This window comes from Myotis myotis, unplaced genomic scaffold, assembly GCF_014108235.1.
Source record: "Myotis myotis isolate mMyoMyo1 unplaced genomic scaffold, mMyoMyo1.p scaffold_m19_p_17, whole genome shotgun sequence".
In the NCBI taxonomy this organism is placed as follows: domain Eukaryota; kingdom Metazoa; phylum Chordata; class Mammalia; order Chiroptera; family Vespertilionidae; genus Myotis; species Myotis myotis.
In genome coordinates this window covers 23,747,466-23,760,709 of record NW_023416321.1, presented here as the reverse complement: position 1 = coordinate 23,760,709, position 13,244 = coordinate 23,747,466, and the positions used below count along the sequence as shown (strand labels likewise).

Below are 13,244 nucleotides of genomic sequence, written 5' to 3'. Positions count from 1 at the left end.
ACTCTTTCATTTTTTTCTTAGTTATTTGTGGTATGTAGGAAAGCTATTGAGATTTGCATGTCTTGATTTAGCCATCTTACTGGATAAAATTTTAATCTATGCTCCTGGGCTTTTTAGGTTGTGCATTATCTCACGTGCAAATACGTTTTGTCTCTGTCCTTCCAGTACATCATTTTTCCTGTTAAATTGATTAGGACCTCCTCAACAATGATGAATAGTATCAGTAATAACAGGCATCCTACTCTTGTTCTTGACCTAGAACAAACCTGCTGTGTAGGTTTCTGGTAGGCACTTTCATTTTCTTTTCTACTTCTAAGAGTTTTTATCGGGAATTATCTGCTGAATGTTATCTGAAACAGCCAATAAAATGCATTGCCAGCTGCATGCAAGGTCCCTAGTTAGGACTATGGAAGACTCAAAGGACTAGACAGAGTTTCTGTCCTCAAAAAAGTTACCATCTCACTTAAAAGAGAAGGAATAAAGCTTTAGAGGTCATTGTGCTGAATAATCATGATGTTTTCTTCCAAAATAGATTTTTCGGGGGAAGATACATAAAAGAGGAAGCTCAAGGTAAATATGGATCTGGTGATTTTTAAAGTAGAATTTTATAAGGAGAGGAACTTCCTCTTTCTGTAAGCGGCCAGAGGTGACCTCAGAAAATGGCTCATTATTCACTTGAGTCAGAAAACCCCACAAAATCAGGAAAGTCAAGAGATTTAAACCTTTGTGTTCACTTTAAGGACATTTGTGAAACGACACAGGTCATCAAGGGTACGCATATCTGAAAACCACCAAGCATCGAGGGATGTCATTTTATAGGAGCAATGTGTACCATTCTGTCATTACCATGGTGGAGTTGGTAGGCGTGCTCAGGCCAAAGAGAGGGGCTGGTTACAGGATTGGGTGCAGATTGGGTGCAGGTTGGTGACCCCAAAAGAGTGCTGAATTTCTGCTGCCCGTGCTTAAAAATGCAGTAAGCAACACACTGAAAATCCTGCCTATATCCCATGCGAAGCCATACATAGGTCTCCCAGAGACATTGCAGGGCCATTTTAAACAGTCACAGAGAATTGGAAGCCCAGCACGCAAGGAATCTTTTTAAAGGTCCCAGGTGTGTGGTGATTTTGCTCAGGAATATAGACCCAGGTACCCAATTAGTCCGAATAAGACCAGAACTATATGTGTGAGAGACATGGAGAATGGCATGAATCACTAACTGTTGGTGTTGTTAGGTGGGAGGGAAGCCCAGGAGCTGATGCAGGCCACCGCAAGGCAGATGGTGACTCGGATACTGGGCCCTTCCTGGAATCCGTAACAGGCCAGAGCACCAGGTAGATGGTTATGCCGATAATGGACCTGTCCTGGAATTTCTAACAGGACAGAGTACCAGACAGATGGCGACACAGACTACTTCCTGGAACCCGTGACAGACCCTCTCGCGGTGGATACTCCCAAAGCTCATGCCCCCCGCCCCTCATTGAACAGCTGTATTAAAAAAGTGCCTTTGCTCCCTACTCTGCTTACCAATACTCCTCCACTTTCCGCCTTATCTGAACCCCCCCCAAAATCTTTCCTACCCTCTGACTCGTCCGCCTCCCTACCCAGGCCCTTTCCCCAAAGCTCCTTCTGCCTCACTGTCCGTACTCTCTCCTCCCCCTTCCCTACCTGACCTCCCTCCAACACCTTCTCCCATACCTGCTGACCTTCCCCCTCCTCCACCCCACTCCTGGGACACTGCCGTGGCCGTTGCAGGAGCTGGGAGCTCAAGTCGCCAGGTGACTCCCCATCCCCCACCCCTGCCTGCTTCCCCAGTCAGCAAACACACACATTTGCAGGCCCCTCCTCTCTTCTGTCCCATCTGGGAGGTTGTGGCATCTGAGGGAGTAGTCCGAGTCCATGTTCCCTTCTCTCTGTCGGATCTCTCCCAGATTGAGAAGCGGCTGGGGTCCTTTTCCACCAACCCCACCTTGTTCATCAAGGAATTCCGATATCGCTCTCGGGCTATGACCTCACCTGGCATGACATTCATGCATTCATTCTTTCTCCCACCCTAACGTCAGATGAAAGGGAGAGAGTCTTGGGGGCAGCAATGAACCACGCAGATCAGGTTCACCTTACAGATGCCAATATGCCAGTGGGGACCCAGGTCATTCCTCGCCAGGAGCCGGGCTGGGAGTATCAACTAGATACCCCTGAAGGGCAAAACGGGTGCCGACGCCGAGACCAGATGCTCCAATGCCTGATGGCCAGCCTACAGACCGTCTCCCACAAGGTAGTTAATTATGACAAACAGAGAAATCACTCAGGGACCAGATGAGAACCCCGCGGTCCTCCTTAATTGGCTGACTGAGGCACTGACCTTGTATACTCATCTGGACCCTGGGTCCCTGGCCGGAGGGACAGTTTTAGCCACCCACTTCAACTTGCAGTCGGCCCCAGATATTCAGAAAAAGTTTAAAAAGGCTGAGGATGGCCCTCAGACCCCAGTCTGAGATCTAGTGAACATGGCCTTTAAGGTCTTTAATGCCCGTGAGGAGCAGGCAGAGTCAGATCTGGAGGCCTGCTTTCGACAGAAGGTAGACCTGCAAAGCCAAGCCCTGGTTGCAGCCCTGTGGCCGACAGCAGCCACGCATTGTCCCAAGGGGGCTATGCGCAGTGGGGGTGCAATGAGGGGACAAATGCCACCCGAGAATACTTCAAATGCGGAAATGAAGGCCACTGGGCAAAGCAGAGCCCCTGGCCCCAGGCTCCAACCAAGTCCTGCCTGGCGTGCAGTCAAAGCGGCCACTGGAAACGTGACTGACCCTGGAAAAGTGATGGGCCCTCTGCGTCTCAGGATTGAGGGCCCGCCCTTCCAGGTCATGACCCGCCACTGGCCATGCTGGAACTGGCTGAAGACTAAAGGTGCCTGGACTCAACGACCCCCATCACCCTCGCTGAGCACAGGGTAACACTAAACGTAGCGGGTAAGCCGGGCTCCTTCCAGGTTGATACGGGGGCTACCTTCTCTGTCCTGCCCTCCTTTTCAGGGCCCCTTTTTCCTTCCATGATCTCAGTCATGAGTAGTGATGGGAAATCCACCTGCCCGCTGGCCACCGGACCCCTTCCCTGTCTCCTCGATGATAGCTCTATAACCCACTTGTTCTTAGTCATGCCTTCATGCCCCTTTTAGGACGAGATATCCTCACCAAACTAGGGGCCACTCTGCAGCTCACTTGGAGCCCTTCAGCCTCCCTGTTTTTTCTGCTCCTGGCCCCCTCCCTTCATGGGGACGCCGATCCCCCACTGCCTGTGTCCCTTCTCTACCCAAAGGTGTGGGAAACTTCTACCCCGGTGGTTGCTAGACTCCATGCCTCGGTCAAGATCAGGCTTAAGGACCCCACCTCGTTTCCCTCCTGTCCCCCATTTCCTATCTGCCTAACTCACCGCCGAGGGCTCAAACCCCTCATTACTCAGCTTCTGGAGCAGGGTCTCCTCATACCTATCAACTCTCCCTGCAACACCCCCATCCTCCCACTTAGGAAGGCAGATGGGACCTACCATCTGGTTCAGGACCTCCGGCTGATCAATGAAGTGGTGGTCCCCATCCACCCGGTGGTCCCTAATCCTTACACTCTCCTTTCACGCATCCAGTCCGGTACCATCCACTTTTCCGTCCTTGACCTCAAGAATGCCCTCTTTACCACCCCTCTGGACCCAGACTCTTTCCATCTGTTTGCATTTACTTGGGAGGACCCAGATGAGCAGGCATCCCACCATCTCACCTGGACGGTCCTGCCCCAGGGGTTCACAGACAGTCCTCACCTGTTTGGCCAGGCCTAGCCAGAGACCTCCAACAATGCTTGTTAGAACCCAGCACTCTTCTCCAGTATGTGGATGATCTCCTCCTCTGCAGCCCCTCCCTGGACATGTCTCAGAGGCATACATCTAGTCTCCTCAACTTTCTAGGAGACAAGGGATACCACGTGTCCCCTGCCAAGGCACAACTGTCGGCCTCCACCATCACTTACTTGGGGATCTGTCTGATACCCAATTCCTGAGGACTGACAGTTGACCGAGCACAGGCAATACGAGACCTACAGCCTCCCACTTCTTCAGACCAGATCTTATCCTTTTTGGGACTGGTAGGATTCTTCTGCCATTGGGTCCCAAACTTTGCTCTCCTAACTAAGCCCCTATACCAGGCTGCTAAAGAAACACCAGCGGGCCCCCTCTCCTCACCCTCCTGGTTCGTCAGGCTTTCTCTAAGCTCCGGGATACCCTTCTGGCATCCCCCCCTGCCCCTTTCTCTCCCGGACACCTCTAAGCTGTTCCAACTATTTACTGATGAAAGACAGGGAATGGCTATTGGGGTCCTCACCCAGCCCCTAGGGCCAGCCTTCACCCCTGTAGCCTACCTGTCTAGACAGCTTGACCCCATGGTCTGAGGGATGGCAGCCTTGCTTCCGGGCTCTGGCTGCAGCTGCCGCTCTCACCAAGGAGGCCCCAAAATTCTGCCTCCAACAACCCTTACAGGTCTTCTCCACCCACAGACTACAGGGTCTCCTGTCCCACAGATCCTTATCTCTCCTTGCCCCCTCTCGCATGCAGGAACTCCATCTCCTGTTCCTCGAGAATCCTGACATCTCCCTGACCCAGTCCCCAGCCCTAAACCCAGCCACTCTCCTTCCCACTGCTGCCACCCAACCTGCCTCAACGCATTCCTGCCCCGAGGTCGTTGAGGCCCTCACTCACTTCGGGCAGGACTCTCAGATTCTCCTCTCTCCAATCTTGACCTTACTCTGTTTGTGGATGGTAGCTCATTCCCAGACCCCCAGGGACGTAGGAAAGCCTCCTAAGCAGTAGTAACACACCAGCGGACCCTGGAGGCGGCCCGACTCCCAGAGGGTACCACCTCTCAAAAAGCCAAGCTCATTACACTGACTGGCGCCCTACATCTGGCCAAAGGGAAGAGGGTAAACATATATACAGACTCCAAGTATTCCTTTCTGATAGCCCATTGCCACGCGGTAATTTGGAGGGAGAGGGGCTTTCTCTCTACTAAAGGCTCACTAGACTCATAACACGCTTACTTGATGCCTTACAGCTTCCCTCCCAGGTAGCCATCGTGCACTGCCGAAGCCACAGACTGACTCCTCGCTGGTTACGCGGGGAAACGCCCAAGCAGATGTGGTGGCCAGAGGCTTAACTCAGGGTAGAGGGTCCCCAGCCCCAGTCCTGTTTCTTTCCCTTCCCTCCATTACCTCTGAATATACAGAAGATGAGAAAAATAAACTCCTGCAGCGGGGAGGCTCTCCCGGTCCTGAGGGATGGATCTTTATAAATAACAAAATCGCCCTTCCTTGGGTCCAGGCAGGGGCCATTGCCCAACAGATCCACCGGTCTTTGCACATTGGACCACTGGCACTTTGGAGGTTCCTCTAACCCCTTTTCACCTCGCCCACACTGCAAGAGGTGATCACGAGTGCCTGCTCCTCCTGTCCCATGTGTGCGGCTGTCTCACCCCAGGGAGGAATGAGCCTCAACTTTCCCACCCATCAAATGAGGGGACACCTCCCAGGGCAGGACTGGCAGGTAGACTTCACCCATATGCCTTCCCACAAAAAGACCAGGTATCTGCTTACCATGGTAGACACCCTGACAGGGTGGGTAGAGGCCTTTCCCACCCACAAGGAAACTGCTGAAGTGGTGGCTGAGACCCTAACAACACACATAACCCCAAAGTTCGGCCTCCCCACCTCCATCCAATCAGACAATCGCCCAGCTTTTATATCAAGGGTCATTCAGCAGGTTAGCACCTCTCTTGGCATCTCCTGGAAACTACACATACCCTACTGACCACAGTCATCGGGTAAGATCGAGAGAATTAATGGACTCCTTAAAGACCATCTAACTAAACTCTCTCTAGAAATTTGCAGCTCCTGGCCAGATCTCCTGCCCATGGCCATGACCAGAATCTGGGCTACACCAAGGAGCCCCACCTTCTTAAGTCCTTTTAAACTTCTATATGGGAGACCCTTCTTGCTCAACCACCATCTCCCTACTGATTCTCCTCCCCTGGGTACTTATCTTCCATATCTGTCATTACTCAGGCAGCTGCTCTGAGAACATGTGGACAGGTTTCTGCCCAAGCCAGAACTGACTGACCAGGGCTCCCGAGGACCAGCCCTTCACCCTGGTGACTCGGTCATCCTTAAGAATCTACATCCCAAAGCCTTGGAGCCTAGGTGGATGGGACCTCACACTGTAATCCTTACAACCCCACCACGGCCAAGCTGCTTGGCGATTCGTCATGGCACCACCTCTCCAGACTCAAGAGGACCGCGGAGCAGCATGACTTCTATAAATGTGAGGTGTTGGGCCCCACTAAGGTCCGCCTTAGTTGCCCTCCCCCTTTTCCTTCTCCTCCCGGCCCTGAGTAACTTACACCCACCCCCACCCGCTTATGTGTGGAGGTTCAAGGTCCATGAAACCTACTACCAGGACAGCAAACAAGTCACCTGGCAGGTAGGATCTCAGGACTGCCCTCTGGTTGGATGCCAGATGGAGATCCTGATGACTGTCGACCTCCAGTCAGTGTTCAACGATGGCGGACCCTATGTCTGTTTTGCTTACAACCAGTGGAACCCAGACAGGTGTAATCAAGATGTCAACACCTATGGGGGTTGGTGCTGGAGAGGCTGTGTCATCCATGATGCCTATAATGAGGTCAGGGCTGGCCCCTTTTTCTGGAAGGGTGGGACCTTCAACATCAGGGTCCGGGATCCCTGTGACCAGCGATGGGTTACAGGTATTATGGGAAAGCTATACTGGAATGGTTGGAGCTTGACCCCTTCAGGGACCATTTACATCTCCCGGGAATATGTCTTGGCCTAGGAGGCCCAAATCCAGGTCTCCAACAGCATCCTATAGGCCGAACAGTCCCTTAAAGGGAAGCTGCCTGACTCCCCCGGGTAGAAGTCCTATCTTCTTGGCTCCAACTTATTCAACACACTCTACTATTCCTCAACGAGACCCGCACCCTGCCCAATGTCCTGCACTGCTTTCTATGCACCTCTCTCTCCAAAGGCCTTTGCTGGCTGCCGTCCCACTCATAACTCCCCCAGGAACCCAGGGGCAAGGTGAATGTCAGCCTCCCTCGACTGGCATTCCCCTTTAGGAGCCTGAAACTCCAGAACCCACCTTGCCCCCACGGATATGCTACCAGACCAGTAATCCGGTAACTGGGGGATGAGTCACTTGTGACTGTACCCAAAACCACACTGCAGTCAGTCTCACCAAGGCCAGCCCGGGTACCTTCTTTTGGTGCAACAGCACCTTAAGCAACTGCATAAACTCCTCTAACCCCAGGCCTTGCTTCGTGGTCATAGTAGTTCAACTAACCTTGTATGGAGAGTCAGAGCTCGCCTGGCTGCTCCCTTCATCCCTCCCCTGGGCCTGTTGGGCTGCCTTCCTCCTTGTCATGTTAGGGGTGAGTATCACCGCCTCCGTAGGCCTCGCCGTGGGGTCCCTTGGGAACAGTCTGGTCTCTGCTCAGGACTTCAATGACAAGCTCCAATTAGCCCTCGAGTCTTCTACCACCTCTTTAGCCTCCCTACAGCGACAAGTAACATCAATAGCCCAAGTAGCCCTACAGAACCGGTGCGCCTTAGACCTTCTGACTGCAGAAAAAGGAGGAACCTGTATATTCCTTCAGGAGGAATGCTGCTACTACATCAACAAGTCTGGAGTAGTGGAGCAAAACGTGCAGACCCTGACTAAGCTGAGTGAAGAACTATGTGTAAGACACTCCCGGAACAACTCTCTTTTCGGCTGGTTCCAAAGCCCCTTAGCTACCTGGGTCCTACCCATGATAGGGCCCCTGATTCTCATCTGTGTCTTTTTTCTCCTAGCCCCCTGCCTCCTTAAGTTCATCCGCTTCCGGATCGTGGAGATGTCACAGGTGACTGTAAATCAGCTCCTGCTCCACCCCTACACTTGGCTGCCCTCCGACCTGCCTCTGCCTGACCCTGGCCTTTAAAACCCCCCCTCCCTCGTTGTCCATGTTGGCGTGACTTCAGTGGCCCCGCCTTTGGGACTCGTGGGTCTTGGCCAGGGACGCAGATTAAAGCTCTTTTCCCCCTTTCTGACTTGCTTAACTCTCTGACTTTGTTTCCTGTGCTGAGAACCTTACAGGTATGTATTTTCCTCCAAGTGGCTTTTTCTCAAATTATTGGAGTAAGAAATCCTCCTCAGACCAGGATATTGAGGTACATTTGAGGAGGACAAAGTACTGTGGCGGGACAAAGCACGGGAACCGGAATTCATATTTCCCCGTCTGTTTTGTAGGACGGTGGTTTCTGGAGAAGGTGGCTGCTTTGGCTGAAGAATATGTATGGCAGCAAGAAATGCAAGAAGGGGGAGCAGAAATCACAGGAGCAGGAACTGTTACTAAAAACGTAAATAATTGGGAACACTTAGAATTCTTATCTAAAATGAGGAAATAATGAATAGTTTAATTGTATCTTTCAAGAGTCAAAGCCTTGACCTTTGTCTTCTTCTTACCCTGTACAGGGAGCGGAGTAAATCCTCAGCTTCATCAAGGAGGATTTCTTACTCCGAACATTTGAGAAAAAGCAGAGTAAATCCTCGGGTTCATCAGATTGATACCTCCGACTCTAATGCTGAGACAGGAGGGGAAACTACCTCCTGAAACCTCCACAGAGTGATGCCATCCTCAGCCTTATTAGCATTATTAAACATATATTTCAAATGTGTCAGTTCATAGCTACCATTAGCCTTGATGTAAGGAATTAAAGTGTAAATAGTCAAGTATTTATATGCAAATAACAAGGGCCTCCAGGGCAAGGCCATGCGCAAAAGTCGGTTTTGGGCCTGGGCGAGTCTATTTTGAAGAAGTACTGTTGATATTTGGTTCTGTTGACTAATGAGTTTGCCGACCACTGGACAAACAAGATTCCATTCAACATTGAAATTCTAGACTTTAGAGACAAGAATAGACCTGGGTTGTGGGGAGGAGATGTGAGAGACTTGTAACTGGAAGTATCTGAGTATTGGACCACCAGCTAGAATTAATAATAATTTCTTAGACTTGGGTGATGGTGTCCATAATTTTCTCCAGTATTTGTATGGTACTTATAAAAATAGTTGTTTATATCTAGTAATTCATCTGCAAGTCTTACTTGATTTTGAAGCTGCAGAACACCTCAACTGATAGCTGGGATTGTTGGAATTTCGTTTTTATTTCTTTTTTTTTTTTTAATTAAATCTTTATTGTTCAGATTATTACATTTGTTCCTCTTTTTCCCCCCCATAACTCCCCTCCTCCCAGTTCCCGCCCCACCCTCCGCCCTCACTCCCCACCCACTGTCCTCATCCATAGGTGCACGATTTTTGTCCAGTCTCTTCCTGCATCTCCCACACCCCTTCCCCCCCAAGAATAGTCAGTCCATTCCCTTTCTATGTCCCTGATTCTATTATAATCACCAGTTCATTCTGTTCATCAGATTATTTATTCACTTGATTCTTAGATGCACTTGTTGATAGATGCATATTTGTTGTTCATAATTTGTATCTTTACCTTTTTCTTCCTCTTCCTCTTCTTAAAGGATACCTTTCAGCATTTCATATAATCCTGGTTTGGTGGTGATGAACTCCTTTAGCTTTTCCTTATCTGTGAAGCTCTTTATCTGACCTTCAGTTCTGAATGATAGCTTTGCTGGATAAAGTAATCTTGGTTGTAGGTTCTTGGTATTCATCACTTTGAATATTTCTTGCCACTCCCTTCTGGCCTGCAAAGTTTCTGTTGAGAAATCAGCTGACAGTCGTATGGGTATTCCCTTGTAGGTAACTGAGTTTCTTTCTCTTGCTGCTTTTAAGATTCTCTCTTTATCTTTTGCTCTTGGCATTTTAATTATGATGTGTCTTGGTGTGGTCCTCTTTGGATTCCTTTTGTTTGGGGTTCTCCGCGCTTCTTGGACCTGTAAGTCCATTTCTTTCACCAGGTGGGGGAAGTTTTCTGTCATTATTTCTTCAAATAGGTTTTCAATATCTTGCTCTCTCTCATCTTCTGGCACCCCTATAATTCTGATGTTGGTACGCTTGAAGCTGTCCCAGAGGCTCCTTACACTATCCTCGCATTTTTGGATTCTTTTTTCATTTTGCTTTTCCGGTTGGGTGTTTTTTGCTTCCTCGCATTTCAAATCATTGACTTGATTCTTGCGCTCCTCTGGTCTGCTGTCGGGAGTCTGTATAATATTCGTTATTTCAGTCTGTGTATGCTTAATTTCTAGTTGGTTCCCCAATATAAGATCGAGGGTCTCATTATTTTTCTTGTAGATCTCATTAAGTTTATCGGCGGCTTCTAAACAGTTCTTGAGAGACCTTAAAAGTGTGGTTCTGAACTCTATATCTTCCATTGACAATTTTGTCCTGTTTCTTTGTCTCCGCATTTTGTTATGCTTCCTTGGTGCACCCCCTAGTGGTCTTTGTTCGCAGTCTTATAGTTAAAACTTGATTGTTGTAGCTAATACCAGGGAGGGTTTGACCTCCAGGCCAAGTGGCTATGAGAATCAGCTGTGTCTGCAGTGAGAGAACTTCTGTCCTCTAGGGAGGTGCTAATCTAGCCTTTGCCTGAGGCTATCCGGCAAATGCCTCTGTGCAGGGCTTGGGCAGGGCGGGTTGTACAGGATCAACAGGGTGGGCCAGAGAGAGCAGTTATGGCGGCTCTCAGTCCTGTCCCCAGGGGCTCTGCCTCTCTGAGTCCCAGCACCCGCTGCAAACCTCAGAGAGAAAGCTGCACTCGCTCTGACCGAAGCCAGACAGTCCCGCTTCTTCCGTTTGAGTCTGGGTCCCTAAAGACTCGCCTGTATCTGGAGCTCAGAGTCTGCGACTCCCTCCCGATTGAAAACGCCAACCATGCCCTCCGTCGCCAGCCCGCTCCGCGCACTCCGCACCTCAGAATTTGACTTCAGCACTGCACCTCCTCTGAGTGTCCGTATGCGTTTCTCTTTCCTCCTAGTTGTAGGACTTCCACTCAGCCAGCGTTCCTGTGGTTCTGGGTGATGTCCGTTCCGTTTTTTAGTTTCACTTTTGAAGTAGTTGTTCAAGGCAGCAAACTCCGGCGTTAACCTATGCCGCCATCTTGGTTCCTCGTTTTTATTTCTAATAACAAAACATTTTGAAGTCTACATTGAGACTCTGGGAAGGACCTTTACTTCAAAATCCTTACAGCTTCCAGATCTTTCTGACCTTGAAGAAAGGGAAAATGAAGGTATTGTGGTTGCATCACTTCAGAAGCAAAGCCAAAGTTCTGTGCTTTACAGGTGGTGTCATCCTGAGTGCATGAGTATCGAAGTTGGCATGGCCGAGGAGCCTTTGGGTAAACTGGAGGAAGGTCTGTTTCTGGTGTGTTTTGGGGTGGTGGAGACCTCTCTTTTTTTCTTTCATTTAAAACTCATCTTTTCGGATACATCATCAAGCTCTCCCCTTGTTAAACTACTAACTCTCTGAGCAGAATTTTTCTGCCTTACAACACCGGTTTTTTGCTTGTTTGTTTTTGTTTTTTAATTTTAGGCAATACCTGAAAGAACCTTTAACTTTAAAATTTTAGAGATGACTTCCTGCTAGGATGCTTAGGAGGAGGGAAATTTTGGTTAAGATTTTGCTTCAAATAATGATCACATGTAGCTTTCCGTTAAAATGATCTTCCAGAGATTTAAATAAACTCTCATGAAAATATTCAATCCTTTGCCTCTTATAGAGGGGCTTGAGGAGAAAGTCAAATGTAAATAGGATATTCTGATTAGTATTGAGTTTTTTCCTAAAATCTATAGCACTTTGGTTTAGGGTTTTAAGTCAGAGGCAGGGCTGCTTATGGATGGAGTGGATTAACTGCTGCCCTGGCCTGCTTGGGTTGCATAAGTTCCTCCCCCACCTCCCCTGCCCCGCCTCCTGCAATACCCTCGGGATCTTTTGGCATCAAGGGGGCAGGAGGAGGACACCTTTTGGGCCTCCCCTGCCTTCCTCTCCAAGCTGGAAAGGGAGACAACGAGGGAGGCCCTGATGAGATATATGCCACAGTACAGAGGTGCCTGGCTACCTATAGTACCCCCCACACCCTATCCTATCCCAACCCCACTGCATGCCCTATAGCGGCCCCTTCATGGGCTCAGTCTCTTCTAGGCTCCTTGGAGACATAGCTCCCTTGACTGACTGTGCTCCACCCATTATCAGTTCTGGTCAAATAGCCAGAGATAAGAAAAGTCTGAAGATGATCCAGAGGGACCTCAGCAATTCCGATGGGCCTTCTCCCTGCACCCATTTCCGCAGGCCTGCACCTCCTGCCTGGCCCCAGCACCTCCCCACTCAGCTCTCCCTTCTTCCTTGGCTGCACTACCATTGGAAGGGCCAGCAGGGGCAGACCACTCAAGCAGCCCCCAGCTCCAGCTCTGTGCCCCACATGGTAGGTATCCATGTGCTGGACCCACGGGGAGAGGTGCTCTGCTCCAGGCACCTAGGCAACAGCCGGGGCAAGTGGGCTGTTGCCCAGGCTGAGGTGGTGCCCAAGATGGGGCTAAACTTGCCCAAGGGTAGTAGCCAGAGGAAGCTCCCCACCCTCACCCCCAGCCCCAGCCCCCATCAGGTAAATGTGTATATGTGGATATGCTTTGGAAGTAAAAACTTTCTAGGGGTGGTTTAACATATTCCAAAAGCACATAAGGAAATGTGATAGGTGGATTTGAGTCCCGATGTACTGTCAGGGGAAGTTATTCTGATACTAGTAGCCCATCCTGCAATATCGTGTGCAGTAGTCCACCTGCTGCTTCTGTGGGGACCGGGGGGGAACCGAGGTGCACTGCCAGGAGCTGCACTGCTTCCACGGGAGGCTGAATTGAGCCACCAGCGCTCACAGGAGCCGGGAGGGACCCGCGCCAATTCCGCAGGAGGCCAGAGGGAGCCATGCTGCTTCCACCGGATGCGGGCCCACCGTCTCCTCTCCAGGCTTGTGCTCCATTGCGGAGGCTGCCAGCCAGCCCCCATCCTTGTCTGTGTCCGCTCTGGCTCCAGGGGGCCGGCCCAAGTCCAGCACAGCGGCTTGCCAGCCCTCCTGTCTCTGTCTCCATATTAGCTCCAGGCCTCACCTGTGTGCACAACCTCCTGGTGTATGGTCATGACCCGTTATGGTGTCCTGGCCTAATTTGCATATTTCATATATATATATATTTCCTATATAATAAAAGTCT

The 13,244-nt window shown here is 50.2% G+C and overlaps 1 protein-coding gene across 2 annotated transcripts; it reads left to right on the top strand.

Moving 5' to 3' along the window:
• Nucleotides 1-1,901: 1,901 nt before the first annotated feature.
• Nucleotides 1,902-9,207, top strand: LOC118671706 (endogenous retrovirus group FC1 Env polyprotein-like). 2 transcript variants are annotated; one of them, XR_004972825.1, is made up of 3 exons: nucleotides 1,902-7,780; nucleotides 7,893-7,942; nucleotides 8,329-9,207. XR_004972825.1 is itself a non-coding variant. In XM_036340393.1 (2 exons), exons 1-2 carry the CDS (start codon nucleotides 7,463-7,465, stop codon nucleotides 8,440-8,442), a joined length of 594 nt encoding a protein of 197 aa, XP_036196286.1. In that variant the 5' UTR covers nucleotides 7,235-7,462; the 3' UTR covers nucleotides 8,443-9,207. The 2 variants fall into 2 exon arrangements, 1 of the variants encoding a protein (XP_036196286.1); XM_036340393.1 differs by having other exon boundaries at nucleotides 7,235-7,942.
• The last annotated feature ends 4,037 nt before the right edge of the window (nucleotides 9,208-13,244 follow it).

Coding starts and splice junctions, on each gene's coding strand:
- LOC118671706 (XM_036340393.1), top strand. CDS start 7,463: ATGTTAGGGGTGAGTATCACCGCCTCCGTAGGCCTCGCCGTGGGGTCC. Junction 7,943..8,328: donor GGATCGTGGAGATGTCACAG/GTGACTGTAAAT, acceptor TCTGTTTTGTAG/GACGGTGGTTTCTGGAGAAG.